This window comes from Sceloporus occidentalis, unplaced genomic scaffold, assembly GCF_023333645.1.
Source record: "Sceloporus occidentalis isolate IW3139 unplaced genomic scaffold, rSceOcc1.0.p SCAF_7, whole genome shotgun sequence".
In the NCBI taxonomy this organism is placed as follows: domain Eukaryota; kingdom Metazoa; phylum Chordata; class Lepidosauria; order Squamata; family Phrynosomatidae; genus Sceloporus; species Sceloporus occidentalis.
In genome coordinates, this window is record NW_028316987.1 from 16,492,890 (window position 1) to 16,518,560 (window position 25,671).

The 25,671-nt window shown below is 41.0% G+C and overlaps 1 protein-coding gene across 1 annotated transcript in view; it reads left to right on the top strand.

Annotated features, from left to right (window-relative positions):
* The window catches only part of BRCA1 (BRCA1 DNA repair associated), a 60,672-nt gene that overhangs the window by 9,649 nt on the left and 25,352 nt on the right, over positions 1–25,671 (top strand). Inside the window, exons 5-12 of the mRNA XM_089532135.1 lie at positions 124–212; positions 2,059–2,210; positions 7,560–7,656; positions 8,518–8,566; positions 10,206–10,324; positions 12,440–15,688; positions 17,114–17,202; positions 24,434–24,593. Of these exons, the coding sequence (XP_089388261.1) occupies positions 124–212; positions 2,059–2,210; positions 7,560–7,656; positions 8,518–8,566; positions 10,206–10,324; positions 12,440–15,688; positions 17,114–17,202; positions 24,434–24,593 (4,004 nt within the window). The remainder of the gene's footprint in view (positions 1–123; positions 213–2,058; positions 2,211–7,559; positions 7,657–8,517; positions 8,567–10,205; positions 10,325–12,439; positions 15,689–17,113; positions 17,203–24,433; positions 24,594–25,671) is intronic.

A 25,671-nucleotide genomic window follows, 5' to 3' on the forward strand; every position in this document is an offset into this window, starting at 1 on the left:
TATTGTCTTCGTTATTCCATTTCCACAGGCCTCCCCCTGAGCTTAGTGGATCAGGGTAATGTTGAGAAAATTACACTTTTTATCCTCTTGACTACACATCTGTTGTTCGCTTGTTTGTTTCAGAAGTCTAAGGGAAGATGTCCGATTTAAGCAAGTTATCAAAGTGGTGCTGGAAGTCATACATGCTTTTGAGCGTGATACAGGGCTCAAATGTAGGTATTATGTTTTTCTGTTAACTATCAAAGATAGGCTAGGTTGGGGAGAGCAACCTGGATGCATGAACATTTCTATCCTCCTCCTTGTATAATACGTTTCTTCATTCTGTATTCTGAGCTTGATAGCAAGGCTGTGCTATATAGAGAGTTATATATCCTGTTTTGAGCCCATTTGAGAAAAGGCTGGCAAAGAAAGAAAGAAAGAAAGAAAGAAAGAAAGAAAGGGCATACCAGCCTATTATGTCCTTGCATGCATATATATATCTGAAGTGTCTTCCCCCATACATCCAGTTCAAGAAACAAGTGAATAGAGAGGGATTGTGAGGGGTGGAATTTGCTTTACATCTCTGGATCTCACTTTGTCTTGAAACAAAATGGAGCATGAGCCTGGGTGATTTCCTTCCTATTTGGGCAAGTTCTTGATAACTAGGAGGGAGCAAGCATTTAGGTTCTACAGTGTTTTAGAAGCAGCAGTTGGGTGTGTTATAGTACGCTAAATGAAACTTACATTTTGCAAATTTGAGTATATGTTGCTTGCACTCCCCTGAAGTGCCCTATTCCCATGAATTTAAATAGATAAGGGGACTCCTGCATGACAACTTTCAGTCTTATATTCAACTTTGATTACATTTTAAATCACTTTTATAACCCATGTTAAATGTTTTGCCCTAGGTTTTGATACAGTGTAAAATGCATATTTTCAGATTTTCTAATCTTCCGTTGCCCTGGATTTTGTACATCAAATTTCAACTTCTATATATTGTGGGAATAATATAATCCTTTTTGGATAAAATTTGAGTGTTTTGAGGGACTCTTCTTTAAACATCCTTTTCCAGTTATTTATAGTACAGTAACTGGTCTTGGCTAGTACATTTGCAAAATTTCAAATTTTCAGTCTTGTGAAACTCCCTTAGTAATTTCTATACTATGCTGGGTCACTGGGATCCAAGCTGTTTTATAAGTACTTAGAGCTCAGTTCTATATATGTCTACTCAGAAGTAAGCTCAATGGTGATTACTCCCAAGTAAGGTCTTGTAGCACCTTTGAGACTAACTGAAAGAAATTTCTTTCATTCAGTTAGTCTCAAAGGTGCTACAAGATCTCTCTATGTCCTGATTCTACAGACTAACATGGCCATATCTTTGAATTCTACTCCCAAGTAAGTTAGTATAGAGTTGCAGCCTTAATGAATTTACCTGATGGTTGTTTGCTATTGATAACAATGCTTTTATTTTGAAAATTACACACACTGAATTATTCTGAGAAAGTATGTTTTAAACTGGGATAGGGGAGGAAATAGTCTCTGCATGTACAAGGAGTCTGTCTTGTGGTTTTGGATATGAAGGTTTCAATTTTTATTCCAGATTTTAGAACCTATTTATGGCACTTGCAAATGGATACTTATACTTTGAAAAATTGAAAACAAAATATTTTACTGGTTAAAGAACCCAAAGTTTATAATTGCAACCCATGTTTTGGTGAATTTAAAGCCATTTGCCAATATCCTTGCTCATTGTTAAATGCATGGAATTTAGTGTTTGTCATGTGCTTTCTACTCTCTCTTTAGTTCAACCTTTATAACCCCCCAGTTACATCAAACTTCATTTCTTGTTATGCCCAACTGTCAGAGATTGCTTAAAGTTCCCCAACTCCACACTTAAATCTTTTGATTCTATTTCTCTGGTAGGGTATAATTTGGTATATGAATCTACAAGATCAAACCCTTTTTAGAAATGTGTTCCACTTAAGCCAGCATAGTTTATGATTTTTTTTTACTACTGCCACCTTGCTATGCTGCAAGGTGAGATGAAGATTTGCAGCTTCCCTGTATTACTGTTCTCAGTTTCAGATGATCGGTGTTTCCCCAAGAGAGACACAGAAGCCACATCTACTGCAGATCCATGGAAGGAACAGCTAGTTGTTGACTGTAAAGGATACAGGGACAGGCTGAAAAGAGAGAAGGAAGGAAAAAAGGAGAATTTTTCCTTGGTAAAAGCATTTTTTCCTTCTGTTTCCTATCTACTTTGTTTATAGCATTTATACCTTGCTGTTCCACTGGTAAGACTCTGAGCGGTTTGCATATCAATAAAAACAACCAAGATAGCCCTTAACCTCAGGCAGGGATAGAAATTATGGGACTCTCTGACTGGCTGTATATTCCAACAGGCTTAGCCAGGATGCGGTGGCTTACTGGTTAATATGCCAGTTCTGATGGTCGCAAGGTCAGAAGGTTGGCAGTTATTGGTTCAAGTGCTATGTGATAGGGTGAGCTCCCATTATTAGTCCCAGCTTCTGCCAGTCTAGCACTTTGAAAACATGCAAATGCAAGTAGATGAATAGGTACCACTTCAGTAGGAAGGTAACAGCGTTCAGTGCAGTCATGCTGGCCCCGTGACCACCAGAGTCATCTTCGGATAATGCTGGCTCTTCGGCTTAGTAATGGAGATGAGCACCACCCCGTACAGTTGGTTATTCATGTCAAAGCGAAACCCCAGCAAAGCAATGGTGAAGAATGCTGGTACTTGCAGTCAAACAGCATCTAGAGATCTGTATTATTCTCACTCTTGCTTCAACAAGACACAACGTGAAACGGATGGGAAAGGGAAACATTGCTGCCCCCCACGACAGTTTTATTTCAATTTCATAGATGAGCACTTGAGTCAGAATCCTCAGCTAAAGATAAGTGCTAGTACATAATCTTTCCCTTTAGCATAATTATTTATCTTTAAGAAGTGACTGAATTAAAGTTATATTTGTTGTTTTGGAGTATCAAAGCTATAATGCATTTTAATAGTCATTGAAATTGCTGCTGTGAGGGATATTTCCCCCCACTAACGCATAGCAGGGAAGCTTCAATGAATAATTGTTTAAAAAAAAGAGACTGCAGAATAAACCATTGGTCTGTTAAAATGAAGTGGCATTGGCACTGCAGTCACCTTCAAGAAACAGGAAAATAAAAATCCTCTGGTTACTACAATTATTCATTCTCTTTCGCTCCCCCCTCCTCCCCAAGCATCTTCCACTGGCTTCTGACCTACCTTGATATAAAACCATGGAGCTTGCTGTTAGCTTATCATGGATCAGTTGCCTCAGTATATCAAAGCTGAGTTAGTGGAATAACCTAAACTGTAGGGGGCTAGCAGCATAAGGAGACATAGGAAAATTGTAATGATTGTAATTGTAATGATTCATTAAGCTTGAATCTCTACACAGCCCATGGCAAATGTAAGGACTAGCTTGGTAGATTAGGAGAAAGTCCCTCAACAGGGATGGAGCCAGGATTTTAGGAAGGTGGGGATCCAGACTAAGTGCCACCATTATAATCGGGCTTGGGTGCGGCAGCGCAGCAGCACACATCATTCATTTTTCTAATGGAAGGGGGAGTCCGGACCCCAAGACCCTCCCCCCCGGCTACGTCCCTGCCCTCAAGTTACTACAGGAGTACCAAGAGAAAAGGAGCTTGAACATGGGCTTCAAAAGGCTAGAGGACTTTTAAAGGCCTAAAACCAAAAGAATAAACACATGAGTTGTTAAAGGTGGCAAGCCTATAACTTCTTAGCTTTCCTTTAAAAAAAAAGAATCTCTGAGTAGTACTACTATTGTTCTTGGTCAGCGGTGTAGTAGACCCAGTAGAAATGAGCTAATCACATTTTAGGGGGAATGGTGGTTGTCCCTGGACTCTCAGTATAGGACCTTTTTGTTGGCTGGTCACTCCTAGGTTCTGGAATTCCTTTCCTAGGGAGGCTAGGATGACCTTTCCTTGTTATCTTTCTGTAGGCAGGTAAAGATTTTTTTAAAATTCTGACAGGCTTCTGAGAACTGAATATATTGAAAGAAAGGACTTTTAAATAGTCCTTTAATAGTCCATTAATAGTCTGTACTGTTTTTAATTGTACTGTTTTTAAACTGTTTTTTATCATTTTAATTATGTTTTAAATTATTTTTACAGTTTCAATTGTATATAGAACTGAAATACATAGACTCATTTACCATTTAAAACTAGGTCCATTGCCATTAAAGAGAATACTGTCAAGTGGGTCCATCAATGGTACCTCACCCCAGTCAAATTGGCTCGTATGTCTACCAATGCTAATCCAAAAAGCTGGAGGCATTGTGAAGATAGGGGAACCTTTGTACATATGTGGCTGGATTGTCCCCTAGTGCGTGCGTATTGGACAGAAATTTTACAACTGATTTCCAAGATCACTAAACAAAGTATATAATTATCACTGTTCCTGTTCTCCATTTTTATGAATGAAAATAAAGCCCTGCAGCATAAAGAACATATTAGTTTGCTTCTGGCTGTTGCTAGGCTTGAGATAGCCAAGAACTGGAAAACTGGAAAGTTGAATATTGCAGGATGGTGGACTAGACTCTGGGACTTGTGGTTAATGGAGAAAATGGCAGATAATAACAACAGAGCGAGAGGCTTACACTCTGGATTGACCTTTCATAAGATTCGGCACCCATTTTATTGAATACATCCAGCAAGATTTAGTCTCTAGACATCCCCCAATTTTAGCTACATTTTTATGGAAAGAGGTCTTTCAGGATCCTTGAATACACCTTTTATCTATAATTTTCAGGGCCTTATCTGGGTTATTGCCTGTATTTATTGTTGTTTTGGTGTACTGTTGTCATGTTTTGTTTTAGAATGTATTAATAAAATTTAATTAAGAATATAGTCCATTAACAGTTTGTACTGTTTTTAACTGTACTGCTTTTAAACTGTTTTAAATTATTTGTATAGTTTCAATTGTATATAGAACTGAAATTGCAAAGATAATTTTTGGACATTCTGTATTTGTTTCAATTTGTAAGCTTCTTTCAGAAAAGAGCAGGGTATGATTCTAAGAAGGGTGGTATATAAATAAATATTATTATTATTATTATTATTATTATTATTATTAACAAAGATGATGATGACAGTAATTACTCCCTCAACCTGAAGACAGGGCCAAAACATTTTTCAGGTTGTATCTATGGGAAATATTTCTCTTCCAGATTCTGGCTCTACATTTATTAGGAAAACAGCACCTCAGGAGCAAAGACCCAAAGTTGTAATTTTCTTGCTCTCTGTGTGTGTTCTTCCTATCCCTTTGATTTCTTCTCCCTACTGTTATTTCTGAGACAGGAATGGGATTCAGTGCCCAAGGGTGAGAGAAGCAACAGAAACCTTGCCATCTGCTTGCTGTCAATGGTCTGTTCTGCAGGTACACCACAGGGCTTCTCCCTGTAACAGCTTCCACTCTCCCATATCATGGAAGCCACAACTGGTAGGAAAAGGATGCCTAACAGCTATCTGACTCAACAGACCAAGCTCCAGCATTCCACCAATCACCTGTTTGTTGGGAGTAAAGCAGCCACTGCATGCTTGCCTGTTCTCACCCCAGCACCCTTGCCACTGGTACCTAAGCATAACACTGGCTCCAACCCATTCTGTAAGCTCTTTGCATAACTCTACACATCCCAAAATAGGAAGACAATTGCTATTTCTTCTGGTGAGTTCATGGAACTCATTATCTCTGGCTGTTACAATCTCTGTTCCCAGGAGCAGATTTTCCCTACACCTGGCCACAAGTGCATGGTCAGATGTTCATCAGATTTCTCCACATCTGAGCTGGAGGGGACTGCCCCATGTGGAGAGTTGCTCCAGTGTCATTTCTGTCTTTTTTTCTACAGTGCTCCTAAAGAACTAGACCCAGTGACCAACACTATATTTCAAGTTTGTCAGCAAATTTTTCAGAGTGAAAAGATTTGGGATGGAAAGATTGAGATCAATAGTGGATGCTATCCACCTGGGGGTTTCCTGGCCTTCATAGATTTCTGTGAGACCTAGTAGTAGCAGTACTTGTCCATGTCCTTCAGTTTGTCCTGAGGGCTCTGACTCCAGTTCTAGAGTCCTCCCACTGGTAAAGTAACAGGAATCATCTGCCCAGAGATTCCCCGTTTGTAAACTGATCAGAGTGCAGGTCGCAAGTGATTCCATCCTGTCAAACAGAGCTTGCTGCAGGATTGTGAGTGTGTGTGTGAGAGAGAGAGAGAGAGAAAGAGAGAGATATTGACTCTCTCAAACTCAGCCAACAGAGGATCCCTGATTTGAGGCGGTCCAATCAGAAATAAGTTTCTTTCTCTGCTGGGCAGAGATTCATTTGTTATCTGTCACATCCAGATATGTGAAAAGGAAATGCAGAAGAGGCCAGTTTGCTGAGCAGGAGGTGAGGAACTGCAGCAACAGGCAGGTCCTGGAGTTCTGTTCTAGATATCTGGACCCTTATACAGAGACCATGGATGTTTTGCTGTCTCTGAAGCTACCAGAGCATCTCTACATTTTTCCTCTTTTCTCCCCTCCTCCTCAGGGTGCTACAGAAGAAACAAGCTTTAAGAGCGGAAACGATTACAATTGTTCTGTGTTGGCTTCAGTGTCCATGGTTATTAGTTCTTTAGCAGCTTAGCCTCTCTCTTCCATGGAAGCTGCTAACTCATCTGGATATACTGGTTCAGGTGCTTGCATAGGCCATCCTTTGTAACTTCATTAGGCATGCTAGAGTGGACAAGTATGCTTTGCTGAAGTGTAATTTGGCTGCTATATGCTCCACATGTTCTGTAGCCTACCTATTCCCTTCATGGGTAGTGCTGTTTTAAAAATCTATTCCAATTGTTTCCATTCTTCACAGATCAAGAGTGGAATGCTGGACAACATAATGTCCTTCTGGTCAGTAGAATGTGGACCTGAGAGTCCCACTTATTCTACGTTTTTTCTTCTGTGATAAAGATAAGGATTGTTTTGGTTTCCATGTCTGCATGGGAGACCATTTAGTAAACACCTCCCTATTTTTCCCCATGTACTTTGTGATTCTGATTCACATGGTTGACTTTGAGCTACAGTTGTCTTTACTGCTGAAATCAAGTGCTGTGATTAGCAAGGACTTCCCCTATACAGAACTAGAAAATGTTTTTGCTCTGCCTTCTCAAATAGGGAGCATTAACCTATTTGTGCTGTATTCATTCTACTGACTAGAAGGATGCTCCAATTATCCATTTTGGCACTTTGAGCGCCAGCATCTGATAAGAAGGAAAGGCAAATGTCTTTCATGAACTTCATTATCTAGATTACTCACTTCCATCATTCAGATTATTGTCTGATCCAGATTACTACTTATAATAAAAGATACATAAAATGCATTTGTCTCAGTCTGTAAAAAAGAATGCAGTTCTGCAGCAAGAAATATTGAAGTGTTCTTCAGTTAAAGAACCAACTTTAACTGCACTAAAGAGAATGTGCTAGTAGAATGAATGCAGATATCTCTAGGCCTCCAATTGTATCCGTGTGTCCTTTGGCAGGGTGAGAGCTCTAACTTGCCAGTATGCAGTGGAACTAACAAAAGATATTCCCTGAGAAGAAAAAGCAGTTCCAGTAAAGCTGTTGTCCTTGAAGTTGGTAAGCATCTGTGTAAACTGCTTCACTAAGAATAGTAATGGTCATTATACAGTAATGCTTCTATCCTGTATATTCTGTTGATCTTGATAGGTTATCTCTAACCCTAACTACCTGATTTTGTGTATGGTGCTCTTTAACCCTCTATTTTTCCAGTAGCCCTACCTTTAGCATTCTAACAGTTTTGTCAGTTAGTCTGTAATGAATAATGGCAAATCTTGGTACATCTTCACAGGCATTTTACTTTACTGTCCTAGCTTGCACCAAGCTCAATGGACACATATGAACTGTGATTTGAACTTGAGTTTTACCACATCCAAAACCACATTCCAGCCATTATGCTGCACTGGCTCTTCTTATTGAGATCAGGGAATCCTAAGACAAAGATATGCAGTTTTCTTGGCAACATTTGTTGAGAGGGGGTTTGCCTTTGCCATCCTCTGAGGCTGGGAGTGTGTGATTTGCTCAAGAATCACTCACTGGGTTTCCATGCCTGAGCAAGGATTTGAACCCCAGTCTCCAGTCATAGTCCAATGCTCAGACCACTACACCTCACTGGCTCTGATCTCTGCTGAATTCCCATCCAGTCCCATCTGTTAACCTGCTCCAACCCCCTATATAGACTGATCTGATTAGCCTTTGGTAGTTCAGATTCTGCTCCATACTTGCCTGTTTTGAGCCTTGCTCAGGTATACTGTTTGTATATATCCTTCCTTTAGATGTTTATAATACAATAGCTGGCCTCTATGCTCTAAAAACAGAAAATACTTGTCGTCCTGGTTGATCTTTAGTCAGAAGGTGCTAGGTATGGCTTTTGAATTCCTTTTCTGCCAGAATTCTAACTGTAAACCTTGTTCATTTAAGGATCAGATTCATCTGAAGATGCCTATAAGAAGACAGCTGCAGTCAAATGGTAAGTGGAACTTTCGCTTCCTGTTTGCAGTGTTTATTATTTTCCCTGTTGTGTCTCTGGGGAGTTCAAATAAACAGGTAAATGCTGGAGATCGCACTCTAGGTGAAGTGCAGGATAAGGAAGAAGGATTTCTGGTAAAAGTCTAAGGTCAACAACATTCTCTGAAGAGAAGTGTTCTGAAGAAAAATAAAAGACTCCTTTATGGGCTCCTCCTTGCTGAGTTTTATGTTTCTGTATAAAATGTCCAGTGCTCCTCCACACTCTTTCCCTTGGCTGTTCATGAAAATGTGGAAGGAGAGAACAGGAGGAAGAGGTGACTGATGGGGCATTGGGTGATATAGCTTAAGAAGTATGATTTCACTGGAAGGCCACTTGCTTCTGGTCTCTATGAACTATAACCTCAGTATCTGTGAAGTGATAGCTGTATGATCTGTTGGTTTTCATGTGCACTTTTAGCTGTAGCTCAGAGGGAATAATACTGTATTAATTAAAAAATTTTAAAGATGGCATCCGTCTGTTCTGTTTAACTGTAACTACACCTCTCCCTCTGTACTTGTGGACTTAACATTCGAGGTTTTGATTATTTGCGAATGTTAAACCTGCTGGCGCACACTCGTCCTTCTCCCACTCGGGCTTTTTTCCTTGGGGGAAAAAACGGCCAGGAGGGAGTGAGCAACCAAGAAGAGTGCAGCCTTCTGCCTCTTCCTCCCACCCTCCCATCCCTTTAACTGGCTCTCCTAAGCCAGTGAATGGCAGAGGAGGGTGGAGGAAAGAGCAGAGCAGGCACATTCCTGTTCCTTTCCCCCCATCACTGCCATATATTTATATATTTGCATTGTTGCTGCTGCTGTTCCAGGCATATCTTAGCCTGACAAGTGTAACAAAGAAGTCCTTTTCTTCCCTTTTCCTGTAAACTTTCTTGTTTTTGGATTTCTGAAACAACTTGGTAGAACAAAATAAGATAGGTTCCTTTTGTTCTGTCTGTCCATCTCATCTTCTTCAAATGATGTGCTGGAGACAGGAGGACATTCTCAAACTGACTGACTGTTAGAACTGGTTGCCTGTACTAAGGAGTCTCCTTGCTGCCTGGCTCTCTTCTGGATACTATTGTTTATATGACAGCTGTAGGCAAGCTGTTCTCTCTTAATCCCATCTCCAGTATTTTTCATTTTTGTTAATAGACTATAGCGTGAATCAAAATATGCTTTCCTCGGAAGGAGGTAAGACCAGCTCTAATGGTTTTAAGGTACAGGAGATTAGATTTTGATTGAAATTAGAAGGAACTCTTGACAGCGAGAGTGGTTCAGCAATGGAACCAATTAGTTACCTGGGTGGTAGTACAGGTATCTCCTTTTCTGGATGTCTTCAAAAAGAAGCTAAACAGCTGCCCGCTGGGGAAGTTCTACTGGAGGATCTTGCATTGAGCAGGGCATTGGACTTGGTGACCATAGGGTCCTTTCCACCTCTAAGATTCTCTTCCTACCTTTCATTAGCAGTAGAGAAAATTGGTAAGTGTTACACCAGTGCCCCATTGTTTGTTCTTGCTTTTTTTTAGCATTTGACAGAGATTCAAGACTGAGCTTGATTTTAAGAGTAATACTTTGATCACCTGAGCATTTGTTTTTAATCTTCTCCACAGTGTGGATTTCAGAAAAAATTCTCCGTCTCATGTTGATGAAATATATGCTGAGAATCAAAGCCCTTGTCAGCTGGACCTTCCTAGGCCAAGTGCTGAAGATGAGGCATTAAACATTTTAGGTAAGAAGATTTCTGGACAGATGAATCACTTAATTCAAGAACCCAAATACCCTGGTATTAACCATAATCTTTTTACCACCCAGGATAGTTAGTTCACATGTAGCTTATGAAAATGGGCAAGCATACTCCTGTTGAGTCTAATTTTTATGACATTTTGAAATCATGAATAGAGTTGTGGTCTTGGTTAGTTTAGGAGGTGTAAATTCATTCCTAGTTATTATAGAGTAAATTTGCTAGTCAGTTTATTCACTTCATTGGTTTTCTGCTACAGTCATCAGGTAAAAAAGTTGCTGCTTTGGGAGAAGGCAGGATATAATTTAAATAAATAATAAAAATAAAACCATTAAAAGTTAGGATCCAGAAAGCTGTGTGACTTGCAGCCACATCTAATGGAATTTTCTACTTCAAAGAGCAAAGCCTTTCTCTACTCTAACTCATTGCAGTTGGCATCCCCTCAGTTTCAAAGTCTATTCCTACACAGTATTGGTAGGGAAGAATGAAACTGTCTGTTTTGTTTTCTACAAAATCCCCCCCCCCCACCAGCATACATTTGTTTTATTACAGTTCTACACTAGTTTGTGATTTTTAATTGTCTGCATTCATACACTATGTCACACTAGCCCTATACTGCCTTTTAGAAGTAGCTAAATTGATTTGTTGTTTAAGTTGAAAGTTGCAATCATAGGTTTTTTGTGGCCCAAGGACTTTCAGAATAAACGTGACCAGCTTAAGCCTGGTTTCTTAGAAAACAAATTTAATGTAATACAGAGATTGACATCTAATTCCAGTTGCTCAGAACAAAAGTACATAAGATATGATGGTGACCTCTGTTCTGCCCCTTCCCACCTGACCCGGTGTAAATAGCCTCACCCACCTCAATACTCCAACTCATCGATTACGATTTAATAAGGAGTTTTAGCTTTTAACTTTGTTATTGTATTATGAGAAAGGTTAATTTTGTTGGATTTACTACTATTGATTTTATTTCTATTATGTTGTATAGTTGAGTGTATTTTACCCGGTTGTAATCCTGGCTTGATCCGTAGGGAGAGGCGAGAAATATTATTATTATTATTATTATTATTATTATTATTATTATTCTCTAAGTCAGCATTTGAAAAGGAGAGGCCACCTATTAACATCTACTTAGCTAAACAAGTATAAAAATTATTGCCAAAAAAGTTACCATCTGAAAAACTTCACTTAGATTCTGTTTGATTTCTAAATGTTTACTAAAAAGAATATTGTGTGCTTACTGTTAAAGACAGGGTTTCCTTTTAAATAAAAAGAGTGATTGAGAAAGTGTGTATGCAGTGCTAGGCCTACATTCTACAATAACTGAACAGTGCTTTTCTGTTCAAAAGCACTTCGTATGTGTGGAAAAGAGCTCTGTAAATTCCTTTTAATCTCCGCCCTTTAGGCATGCCTGGCTTGTGAACAAGTTCTTAGGGTGCCTGCTGGTATAATAAAACAGTTAATGTAGGGAAAGTATAATTTGCTGACTATTGTAGTTTAGCTAAAAATGGAGGAAGGGGGAAGATGGATGCTAAGCCATGGACTAGTACTGGTGTAATGATTACTGTGTAGCCATTAGTAAATATATTCTTAAACGGGAAAATTATATTAGAGCAGCTCACTTCTGTATATACTCAGAAGGAGTCTCAGTACCATCACCTGATCATAGCACACTTACTAACTAAAGAGCTTCCCTTCATGTCAAAATTAAAAATAGGGTTAGGACGAGGTAACTAGGAATGAGATGTCTGGACAAAGAGTGTCTGGATCTGAACTAACACAAATACAGTTGCCCTTCCGTTTGTGCAGACTTCAGATCCGCGATTCTTACTTATTTGCAAGGAGCAAATGGAGGGCTTAAAATGGGGCACGCGCCCAATGCGTGACATGCCCAATGCGGGCACTCACAGCCGCTCGTGGGCACGCGCCTCCATTCAAGCCTGCGGGGCTTGAATATCTGCGACTATCTGTTTTCATGGCGGGGTCCAGAATGGATCCCCCATGAAAATGAAGGGCTGACTAGTAGTAGGAAAGGGCAGCAGAAAGGGAGGAGGATGCTAGAGGTAAACCAATCTGCTTTCTAAACTCTTCTGTTTTTAGGTGCATGCGGTTTCTTGGAAGAAAGACTGGGAAGCATAGAATGCACTCCAGCCAGGTCTGAAAATGTAGAAGTTGTTGCAGAGAATGTTGCTGCGCAGAAGAGCCAGAGTTTGTCTTTTTCAGATCCTGCCATGAGACAGCATGATACAAAACCTGAAGCCAGTTCCAGACAGCAGGATGGACTTTGCTCTTCACTCAGGAAGAGCAAGGCAATTGGGGAAGCCAGAGATCCCACTACAAATGAGCAGGCAGGTGATGGCACAGAATGGGCTGGTGTTGTGCTGCCTGCTGGACACACACCAACACTCTGTGAAAATGAGGAGCACCTGCTACAATCCCAGACTCCAGCAAACAGTCCTTTGAATCAGGTCACTGGGAAGAGACTGATGCGGAGTATCCAGAAGGTCAATGAATGGCTTTCAAAAAGCAATGAGGTCCTTTCTCCTAGCTCCATGCAGGACATTCAGACTGAAGAGGTGGATCAGGATCTGAACTCTTGTGTGATGGATTCAGACTTCTGTGTCTCTCAAAAGACTGGACAGATGGAAGACCAGGGAAAGTTTACAATGTGGCATGAAAGTGACTGGCCATTAGCCAAACCAGTTACCTCTAGGATTGAAGATAAAATATTTGGGAGAACTTACAGCAGGGAACGCAAGTCAACCTCACTTCAGAATGAAAGGGACACAATCCATATACAAGCAGAGGAATGCATTGCTGTCAACACAAAATCCTGTGAGACACCTAGAAAAACAACCTTAACACGAAAGAGGAAGGCCACATCAGAGCTGACACCTGATGATTTCATCAGAAGACAGGATGTGAAAGAATGTCGAAAGAGACCTGTCATGGATGATGGTGCTCCTTTGGAAGAATGTGAGCAGACCTTTGCTCTTGTTGATGACAAGCCTGTTGAACACCAAAGAGATGCTAAGTTGCCTGAAGAACCTTCTGTCAAGGAAGCAGTGTCCAATTTGGAAGCAATTGAAAGTGGACAAGCTCTGAACATCTGCTATAAATTGCCAGAGTCAAGCCTGAAAAATTCAAAGAAGAGACCAAACTCATTGAGTAGGAGAGGTAGACAATCAATGAGGCCACTTGGTCAGTTGCAATTTGTGGTAGATGGAAACTCCAGGTCCCCTGAACAGTCAAAAATAGAGACAGAGGATGAGGAGGCAAAAGAAGCAGACACAGGCCGGAAGCAGATCAGGCGGAGTAGGAGGCTTCAATTACGTACAGAAGGAGCCTCGAGTGGGACCACGGAATCTCAGCTGCAACCAGAAGGAGCTTGGAAGCAAAGTGAGCCAGCAAAGCGAGAAAAGGAAAAAGTGAATGAAAGAGAAAAGAAACAAAGGTGGTCTCAAGCAGGATATATGCCACCTCACTCTGTAATAGAAAATGACCCCAATGCATCGCAGAAAGTTTTGTCATGGTTAGACACCAGCCTGATGAACATGGAACTTGATGCAAGTAAGGTTTGTGCTAACCCTTCAACATCTCCTTGTGCGACAGGAGTTGTAAAAAGTCTGAATGTTGAAGAAACTAAAGAGGGCCATAGTCCTTGTTTCATTGTTCCCACAGCAAGCTCCCAAGGCAGCTGTTCACTCCTGCAGTTCCCGCCTACAAAAGTGAAGCAAATCACTTCTGATGAGGGCAAGAAGCTCATAGCAGATCAACCTGAGAAGAGTGCATTATGTAGTCAGATGCAAGAGGGCAATGATTCTTGCACAGGGGTTGCCACAGAAAGCTGCAATCATCCTGATGATAAAGCTGCAGAGACCATGGAATTGAACCCAGAAACTGATGACAGCGAACTAGATGCAGACTTTGTACAGAACATATTCAGCTGTTGCAAACGCCAGTCATTCTTACTTCATCCAGGTCCAGTGAAGGAGTCTGCTGCTGAAATTCAAAGGGAACTGAAAGCTGGCACAGTAGAAGATGGCAGGGTTGAATATTTGGAGAAATTGACTCTATATGAGGAAAGAAGAGACGCTGTTGCCTGTGTGGCAGACAAAGGCATCACTCTCCAAAGACTGGCAACCTCTGTCTCTGGTTTCCCAGAGCTTGAGAATAAAACTGAGCACCTCCAGCTTGCTTTGCAGGCTCCCTTGCCAGATCATCTACCCATGCCAGTGCAGTCAGGTGCCAGAAATGGAGAGGGCGGAAATCAGCTTCAAAGTCAAAAACCCACAACTGAAAAAAGTGCATCCCCAGAAATGGGAGAAAACACAAATCCCAGTGGCAATAATAGACGTTTGAGTGGAAATGTCAGAAATCCAAGTGTTTCGAGAAATGGCAACCTCCAAAGCTGCAGTTTAAGCCTGGTTAATGAGACACGTTCCAGCATAGGCCACTTTCAAGAAGAAGAATCTGCAGGTGCTGAAAACAAAGGGCTGACATTAAGCGCTCAACCAGAATCAATGCAGGCATGTCCTGTAATTCGTCAGCCACCACTTCCTCAATTCAGCCATGTTGGGGAAAAATGGATGGAACAAAAGCAATTGAACAGTGACATAGAGGAATCAACTGATATTTCCAGTATAGGTGTTCCTAAGTGCCTGATTCCCAGAGAGAGGATGGAACAATACACTGAGGAGGCGTCCCATGCCCTTGAACTCTCATCGGAGACACCGGAAGGCTTGCTGGACCCAGCTATCCAAAGCAAAGAAGACCCACCTAGTCCTTTGGAAACAGAGAGGGAAGACATCTCAGTTGTACCTTCTAAAATGGACAAGCAATCTCTTGTTGGGAAAGATCTGGACATCAAGGACAGAAGCAGTTCCATGTTGAAGAGGAAACGTTTTGTTTTGGCACACCGGAGACCAGTGCGGAAACTGCCATCTTCAGAAGAGGATGATTCCAGTGAGGAGGAACAGCTGCCATGTTTTCAGGCACTTTTATTTGACAAATCATCACACTTATTGGAAAAAAAAGAGACATCAGCAGAGATGCTGGCACTGAAGAGTAGCAGCAGAAGTAACCTCAAATCCCAGGATGATGATGTCTCTCCAAGCCAGGAGTCAGAGTGCTCTGTGAACCTGTTTTCCTCCCAGTCACATGCATCTGGGGACTCTTGCAGTAAGGCCTGTGACACAAAGCATTTAACCCCAGTTTGTAGTTCTATAGAAAAGCTTGCAAGTCTCCGTGAGAATAAAAAACATACTCAAGCCAGCAGTGACACTCCCAGAGAAACTGTGCAACCAAAAGATGGACAACCCAGATGTGTGAATTCAGAATCCAATTTAGGTACAAAATTGTAATATTTTTTCTGGCTTTCCAGCAGTTCTGTCTCATTCTGTGTTTCAAATTTTAATTGAATATTTTTTTTTTTAAAAAAAATTGAATTAGGTTTAAAGTACAATGATAATTTAACACTATATAGAACAGTGATGTTTAGGGTCAAAAGCAGAGAGATAGGTACAGAACAGAGGAACAGCATAACAAAACTCATCAGAAGCTAGGATTGAAATAAGATTTTTGTTTATTTTAATTTTTACAGCAGGTATACGTTGCATGTCCTCTGTGTTTTTCAAAAACCCATACACTTCCAAGGTGAGGCACTTTGGTTTCTCTTCCTCCTTGATACATAGGCAAATGAAGCTGGTCTCTGGCCAAAGCACAATATGGAGAAAGTCCACTTGGGGTTTTCTCCAGAAGATAAAATCAACACGCATGGCAGGGGGGAGGGAATAAAAACATGTCAGTGACATCATCGAGTTTGCAGAGGGCTATGCTCCCTGTTCCTCCTTTTTCCCAACTCCCTGTCTCCCCGGGATAGCGAGGGAGAAGCCCTGCCCCAGAAGTCCCGCCCCCAGCACCAGGTAACACCCGGTGCCTGAAGACCTTTTAGTTTGGGCACTTGGCCCCTAAAAGGTACGCCATCACTGACTTAGAGGTTCAACCCACCCATAAGCAAAGACATATATGTTCCCTGCTAAAATCAAGATTTTAATAGAGTATGCAAGTGAAGCAAACCTGCTTATTTCTACCATTAAGGAGAATTCTCAAGAAGTATTCTTTCTCTCTGACTTCTGAGATTTACTGCTAATGCATTTCCATACTTGGCTCGACAGTGGTTGTTGCTTGACTTTAACTAAAATGTTTGTTCCTATGATCTTGTTGTTTTGTGCTCTCCTGTTGACTCACATATGGCAACCACGTCCTGGGGGAGGGTGTTCAATTTTTTTAAAAAAAAACTAGATTTATTGAGTGGTGGTTTGCTATTGCCTTCCTCCTAGGCTGACAGAATGTGACTTGCCTAAGGTCACCCAGTGAGTTTATGTGGTTGAGCAGAGATTTGACCTGATCCCCCATATTCCTAGTCTAACACTCAACCCATTACATCTAAACTCAAACTGTTACAGGACTCTCTTGTGACCCGTGAATTGAAATTATTTCTCTAGCCTTATTGCTACTTGTTCCATCTATGTATTTTCAGTGCTAGTTCTTTTATGGTGCAAAAGTTGGAACTCTAGCACTCTCAAAACATCTCCATCTTTGTTTCTCTTTCAGCCAAAGCTTCCCACACACCTTTGGAGGGTGTGATCAATACTTCATTTGTATCTGTATAGATAAGATCTCTGCTTGGAAATGGTTTTTCTTTGTTTAATGTGCCTGTATTTATTTATTTGTTTGTTTATTATTTATTTATTTATTTATGGTCTTCTGAAGGTGAAGAATGCATGGGCTATGACAGTGAAGCTAGCCACCTGGGAGATTCATCAGGCCTATCCTCCCAGGGTGAGATCCTCACCACACAGGTAGGAGATTGTCTGCCACTATTTTAGGAACAAACTGCAGCAAGGTTAAATAGGAATTGAAGACAGAAAAGTGAAATTCACTAGCAGATGTAGTATTTACTGTTATGCGCCTTTGAGTTGACTCTGACTTATGGCGACTCTTTCCTAAGATTTTCTTGGCAAGATTTATTGAGAGGAGACTTGCCATTTCCTTCCTTTTATGCTGAGTGGGAGTGACCTACCCAGGTTGCCCAGTAGGTCTCCATGGCTGAGCCAAGATTCTGGTCTCCTGAAACCAACAGTCAGAGACTACACACCATGTTGGGTCACTGATGCCTGCAAGTGCAGTACAGTCTGCCCTCGGTATCCATAAGGGATCTGTTCCAGAATCCCTCCCCCATCCCTGGGGATACTAAAATCCACAGATGCTCAAGCCTGTGTTTTCCCCAATGGAGTTGCGTGCATGTGGCCACGTTGCTCTTAGGGACAGCCCCCATTGTCCCATGGCAGTGCATGCACATGGTTGCACTGCCATTGAGCACAAAAGAACTCAGTGACAGCACAGCCATGTCCATATGCTGCCACGGGATGATGGAGGTTGTCCTTAATGGTGGTGTGGCTGCATGCATGTGCTGCCATTGGGGACAACATGGGTTTGCTGCCTGCGGATGCTTGGATCCACACATGGTAAGTCCATGCATATCGAGGGCCGGCTGTATAGGTTTTAATAAAGGCACTATGGTGTTGGCATTTTAATTTTCAGTCACTTCCCTGATGATCCCTAGCATAGAGATTTGTCTTTTTCACAGCTGCACATGTCCTGTGAACCACATTGCAGGGATTCTTCCATTGTTTTATCAAGCATGAAAGTCCTCTTCTACAGATCAGTGGGTACAGCATATGACTAAAACAGGTTATTGTCATGATTAAAGATCTAAACAGGTTTCTTCCATCCTCAAGATCCCTAAAGAAGACAACAATAAGCCATCACTAAAGTTCCTTTAGTGCCTACTTGATCCTCCTGGCTATTCAGAACAGAAACTGGAGGGCCATACTAGTTTTGAAGGCCCTACATTAGTTCATCAGATAGTTCATCCAAGGAAGGAGGTCTTTAAACAGAGGCTGGATGGCCATCTGTCAGGGATGCTTTGATTTGGATTTCCTGCATGGCAGGGGGTTGGACTGGATGGCCCTAGTGGTCTCTTCCAACTCTACGATTCTATGATTCTATGATTCTATGGTACAGATGCAAAGGGGGAGTCCACTGTTAGCAGCTTCTAGCACACATCAGATGCTCCAGGACATCTGGGTCGACTCTGGGAGGGGTAATACAGTTAGCTTTTCAAACCCTTCAGTTTCCAGGGAAAGCATATGCTGAATCATGTGGATGATGCCTATGTGAACTGATTTTCATTGCGGGGGAAAGGAGGAGATCTATATGGTTCCAATAAGAAAAAAAAATCTCTTTGAGTCAAAAGTCAGTCTAAGGTCTACAACAACAGAATTGAGTGTTGGATGTCTTCAACACTGAAACTGGATAGCTGTGTTGGCAGGATTTATACAGGGGAGAATAAATCCTGAATAGCCTGCTTCTGCCATGGACCACAATCTGTTTGCTTCTTCAGTCAAGTTTAGTAGATTGCAGACTGAGGGCTTGCTACACCAGCCCCTGGAGTACTCTGGCCCTGGAGCTGTATCAGATCGCTCATTATCCCTGCACTCAAGAGTGTCACCAGGCAGCTGTTTACACACACATCCCCATTGCATACCCAGTGCCACCAGTGTGATTCACTCCCTTTGGGGTTGGAAATGAGACACCCAGCATTGATCATATGTCTGGATGTCTCGTTGTGACTTCACCAGGCAACACAGTGGGTTTGCATGTGTAGATAACTGCCTGGCATCACTGGAGTACTCTGGATTTTCCTACAAAATGCAGAGCAAGAGATAATTTTGTAAAAACTGGTCTAAGGGAGAAATGAGGCAGATTTGGTGCAGACCTGGCCTAATATCTGCACTTGAATCTGGCCCTGCAATATGAAGACAGGTCACTGAGGACAGGGGGAAACTGCTTCATTTGGCCTGTGTAAACATGCTTTGGGTTTCCATAAATCAGAAAGCACTTTTTATGGTTTTGGTAGCAACTTCTGTATTTTCAGAGATTGCTTGCCTAGTCAGGATTTTCAGAAAAATCAGTATGAAAAGAGGGGAGTAAATCTTGTGGCACCCATTTGGTCTCAGCATACCTGTTTTTTTAACAAAACAACCCCATCATGGGGACAGGCATGGCCTTTTCAGGTCTTTTATGAGCCATTGAACCAGGAGTTAGTGCTCCATGCAGATCTGGACTGACTATACTTTTCCCTGGGCTCTGAGAGACAAGTCTTCCAGTGTCTAGGGTATGAGGCAAGGAAAGTGGATTCTTTATTTGCATCCAGAAAGCATTCCATCAACCTCATAAACAAAAATGCCTAGAACAGGGGTTTCCAACCTGGGGTGCCCACATCCCCAGGAGACACAAGATGAAATTTCGAGGGTGCAACAAAGAGTGGCTTATGTCCTTGACTGTCAATTCACAAGTCATCACTCATTTTTTTTTCTGAATAAATTAGAATCTAATTGCCCAGTTTACATTTGCATTTTTTATGCACTGAGTTAAACACTTATTTTTTAAAGTTCAGTTTATTCACACACAGTATTGTATGTGTTTCAATTTATGGTTCAAAAATTAGAAACTGGATTTCTTTATCTTCAAATATGATAATTACTTTTGTAGGAGGTGTGAACATTAATCAAACATTTCCTAGGATTGTAGGGCTAGGAACCAATAACCTAGAAAGTATTCAGCTAGTGTTACTGAAAGAAAGGCAAAGTAAGAATCAGCAAAAGTGATAGTGCTACCTTCTCTGTACAGCAACTTGAAGAAAGGTTTCAAGCCAGACACATGAAACAGGTAGGTTTGAACTATCTTGAAGAAGCGAAGGTCTTATTTCTTCCTGACTAGAGCTGAAAAGAACTTCATTCTTGCAGCCTCTCACTGTAAGTAGTTTCCCACCTGATATCTCAGTGTGATAGTGCAGGCATTAGTAATCCAGGCTTTTTGCACTTGGCTTTTGTTTTTCTTGTACATCTTTCTTAGAGGGACTAGTTTCTTTTTTCCATTCTCTCAGCAATAATTGTTTTAGATATGTAATTATTTTTGCCAGAATGGAATTTTGCCTCATCCAACCAGACAAGATAGTGTTCTACTGGAAACTATGCCTTATGAGGAAAGACATGGGGAGCTGGTTATGTTTAGCCTGGAAAAGAGAAGGTTGAGGAGTGATGTGATATCCCTGTTTAAGTATTTGAAGGGATGTCACATTGAGGATGGAGCAAGCTTGTTTTCTGCTGCTCCAGAGACTAGAACGCAGAACAATGGATGCAAGCTACAGGAAAAGAGATCCACTTCAACATTAGGAGGAACTTCTTGACAGTAAGAGCTTTTCGACAGTGGAACACACTCCTCAGATTGTAGTGGAGTCTCCTTCCTTGGAGATCTTTAAACAGAGGCTGGATGGCCATCTGTCGGGGTTGCTTTGATTGTGATTTCCTTCATGGTAGGGGTTGGACTGGATGGTCCCTTCCAACTCTATGATTCTATGAAGATTAACACTTTCATGAGAACCAAGAGTCATTATTGGTTCTAAACCAGAAATGGGCAACTGCTATCCCTTTGAAACAGGTCTGGTCGGGGGGGGGGATCTCTTTAGAATGAGGGGTTGAGAGTCCTTTGCCATTCTTTAAATAATCTGGATTCTGTCTGGGGCCCCATTATCACCGTCTAGTTGCCTGGGAACCCAACTTGTGATAGTGGTGAAATCCAGACAGGCAGAGTTAACATCAGTATTCCATTTAAGCGTTCTTAAGTATTGAAATCTCAAGATACTTATATGGAAGAATTAACAGGTGTTTTCGTAATCTTTTTGGCTATTCATTATATGCAGTCATAGATATACAAACATATTATAGTCCTCTTAGGGAGAAACACAGACAGGTTAACATCTGCACACTTTTATCACATTACACAGCACTTCATGTACATTGCATTCTTTTCATTACAGTATATGGCAAGTAAGATGTTACACCTTCATAAAGATTGAACATTTCGCTCACTAACTCTTTATCAGGCTTCTTTATAGAAATTACGTAGAGGAACACTATCATCTTAAACAATATAACTCAGGGGTAGGCAACCTGCGGCCCGCGGGCCGGATGCGGCCCGGCGAGGCCTTGGGACCGGCCCCAGCCCGGTCCTGCCGCCGATTGCCGCCGGGGCCTTTGGCCTCTCGCGTGCAGGGGCAAGGGGGCAATTGTCTATAGATGCCTCAGAAACATACATTTATATTAACATTTTTTTAAAAATCAGCAAATTTTTTTGCGCGTCCTCCACTTTTTTTAAAAAAGTGTCCACCATTTGAAAATGTTGACCTACATTTGTCCCGGTTTATTTATTTATTTAATTTTTTTATTATTTAATTATTTATTTTTTGGCTTCGGCCCCCCAGTTGTCTGAGGGACAGCAACCTGGCCCCCGGCTCAAAAAGGTTGCCTACCCCTGATATAACTCAACCATATATCCACTTAGAAATGTAATCTTATTTTTTGAGGAACTAATAATCTCTAAACAGGCATTTGTGAACACACGGGCTTCCAAGGGTTAATGTCCTTGGGCATTGTTAAATCTTGCTGTATCTAGCAGCATCTGTTGCTACATCTATTTTAACATAGCCTAGTTGTTTCTCTCCCCTGTAGTGTCTGATAGGATATCAGGAACAGCATAGCTTGGACTGGAGCGTGAAACTTTCTCTTCCTACAGTGGAGATTGGCAGAGCAGTCAGATTGCTATTTCCTCTGAGCTTCTTTTATTTTCTCCCTAGCCTCTGCCCCACCCAATAGCTGTTTTATCTGCTCCAGTTAAAACAAAGATTCTGAAGGTACCCTATTTATGTCAGCAATCTTCTCCTCCAGTCAGATTATTGGAGATAATAACAAACCAAGTAGAGCTAGATCTTGTCTTTTGGCTGCCTTCCCTCAGATTATATCAGTCATTACATCTGTGAAGAGGTTACAATTGGTCAAATCCACTCATATTTAATATTTATACTTATGCTTTCATTTCATCATTTTGTCTGTCTCTTTGTTCACAGTTAACATACACACACACATTCTAATATACATACCTTTCTGCATTAAATGTTATACTCTATAATTTATACTATGTACTCTCTGTGTATATTTCCAGGCCTCAAAATTGACAACCAAATCATCCCAGCTTGTAACACTTTGGTCTATAAATCCCACCAGTCACAGCCAGCATAGCAAACGGTGGAGGTGTATGGAAATTTCAAACCAGTTGCTTACCTCTGCTCCAGGCATTCTGTGGCATTTCATAGATGCATACATGATATTGTGCCCAAGAGATTTCTATCAGCTTCATTGCCTTTTTGTGTACATTCTGGCTAGTTACCTTGAAGGGAAAGGTTGTTAAAATCATCGTTTTTATGGTGCACCAGAGCTTGCATTAATCTTTCATGGTAATCCTTTGCATTCTTGAACCTCTGATGCTTTGTGTTCTAATGCACCTTTATGCATCTGACATAAGTAGGTGGTCTTCTATTTCAATCTTTGTCTGCCATTACAAATTCGATAGCTTTCTGTGGATACATCATTTGAGAGGCATTTATTTAACCAAATAAATCAAACATGATTCCAGATGACACAATATGCTGATCTAGGGATGAAACTGCTTCTTAATTCAAGGAGAAAGGAGTATTGAGTTAATTATCTTCTGTGGTCCACTTACCTATGTTTTGCTGGTTCTGATCAGACTGGAAGGATCCTCTGATTTCTGGGGCTTTGGATCAAAATAATGTAACTCTTAAAGATTACCTTCTCTCTTATCTTCCCCTTCCTTCTCTGTGCTGTTTTTTTTAATAGTCTGCACTTTCAGACACAGTTCAAATTTATGAGTAGAGCTTCATAGTTCTGTAGTCCTCTGCACTTTTTCTTTGCTGTGTCAAATCCTGAAACTGAGAAGAAAACTCATTTTATTGATTTAAATTGGGGATTGGTTTTAATCTGGAAGTCAAGAAGCAGCACAGGTAATCTCCAATCAGTTGGTGGAGGTGCAGTTTATTGTTGTTGAGATTTTTGCTGTATTAGTGACAGAAAAAGATAATGTGCACACTTCTTGTCTACCTTGCTATAGAGGAAGTCATATTACTGGGAGTGCAATTCTGTTTGCAAATGAGACAAATGGGAAGCACATGGCTTGTTCTAAAGTAGGAGTCAGGACCTACAGCCCTCCATGTTCTGACGAACTGCCATTCCCATTATGCCTCACCACCAGCCAAGCTGAAGGAAATTTTAGCCATTCTTATGATGGTTGTAGCTCATCTCTTTATGGTGATGCTACATTTGGGAGATTATCACATGCACTTTATCTTATTGGGAAAACGATGGGATACACATACGTTTAACTTCAAAGACAGGTCTTACTGCATTCTCCTGTATACAGTCCAGGCTTATCTCATGCCTTTGAAGGACAGGAAAATCCCACCCTTGAAAAACAGTGGGATAAGCCTGGGTTGCATATGGGCTATGTACAGGAGAATGCAGTAAGACCCATCTTTGAAGTTAAATGCACATGTATCCCATCAGGAAAATGTTGGGATAAAGCGTGTTCGATAATTTCCTTTGAGACAGCATAAGGGAAGGAGCTACAACTAAGCCCTCATGAGTTTGGCTAAAACTTCCTTCAGCTTGGCAGGTGGTGAGGCATGGTGAGAATGTTAGTTCAGCAGAACCTGGAGGGCCATAGGTTCCCCACCCCTCTTCTGAAGGGAAAATAGCAGATTATTTTTGCCACTGCAAGAGGAAATTTAATCTTGCTATCAGCAGGGACCCAAGTGCATCCAATGAGTTATGTGTTACCTATTCTGATTTAAACCATTTCTATACTCACTAAACACCTTCAATTTAAAATATTCACAATTTTTATTCCATAACCTTTTAACCATAATTAATAAAATGAGAAATAGGTGGTATAGTTATCAGGCAAGTGCCCTTGAGGAGAGAGTGCCACAAATGAAAAAAACAACCCTCTTTCCTGTTGTCATCCATTCCAGTTCAGTGCCATATTGTGGTTTCCTCTGTTTAGTAAAGAGAGAAAACTTAAAACAGGTAATCCCACATGAGCTTCTCTTTACAGCAAAGATATGCCATGCAAAATGACTTAAAGAAACTCCAGCAGGAGATGGTTATCATTGAGGCAGCTCTCAAACAGGGAAGCCAGCATGATGCTCCTGAAGAATTGCTGCAACTAGATAAGGAAGATGATTTCACTGGAGATCAGAAGAGATCATTGAAAGGTGAGTAGAGCAATGTCCTCAATTTCCTTCTGTATCTGAGAATCTAGTCAAAAAAACACCCTTGAAATAGTCCTGTTTCTTTATAAAATACTAGCAGAAGTTTCAGTTTTTTAAGGTTCAGATGCACTTTACTGGGATCCCCACTAATACTTTTTCTATTTCCATCTGCTCTTTCTCGTCTCTCTTTTTGTCCCCAGTCATGTAAATGTCTAATTTACAAATTGTAAGCTGCTTTGATAGCCTTGGCTGAAGAGCGGGGTATAAATAAATATTATTTTTCTTTCATTCTGATTTTTCTCCCTTCTATCCTGGTTCTTATTCAGCTTTCCCCTCTTTTCACTTTCCTCCCCACAACCTTAGCAGGCAGTAAACCTTGCCTCCTCTCTTTCAACTATTTGAAGAGTTTGGAGTCCTTGCATAGGCAGACATCACATCTACCTGACTTAAGATACTCTGAAGTAATAATCACTGCCCTAACTTCTAGGTTTCATGACATGAAACACAGGCAGACAGAGACAGCTACACTTTCTCTTTTATTATAGATTATGTTGTGATTTTTTTATATACAAATTATAACATACTGAATATACAAAGAGATGCTGAATCCTCAGTTTCTTACCCAGGTAAGCAACCAGCTTTGTTACCAGGTTACTCTAATTGGGAGATGACTGGATGGCACACCAAATACCTGTCCCCACCATTGTTATGCAAGAGCTGAACAGTGAAGAAAGTGGTTAAGAGGAAAATCAATTCATTTGAGATGTGGTGAATGAAAAGAGTGCCGAGGACAGCCAAAAAGACAAATAAATGGGTCCTTGAATAGACTGAGCCTGAAATCTCTCTGGAAGCCAAGATGATCAAACTGAAGCTGTCATACTTTGGCCACATCACAAGAAAGCATGGCTCATTAGAAAAGCCAATAATGTTAGGAAAGGTAGAGGGTAGTAGAAAGAGAGGAAGACTGCATGCTAGTTGGATGGGCTCAATTAGGGAGGCTATGGGCAACAATTTACAGGACCTAAGCAGAGCAGTGCATCCACAGAGTCGCCACAAGTTGGCTGGAGAGCAGTTAACAACA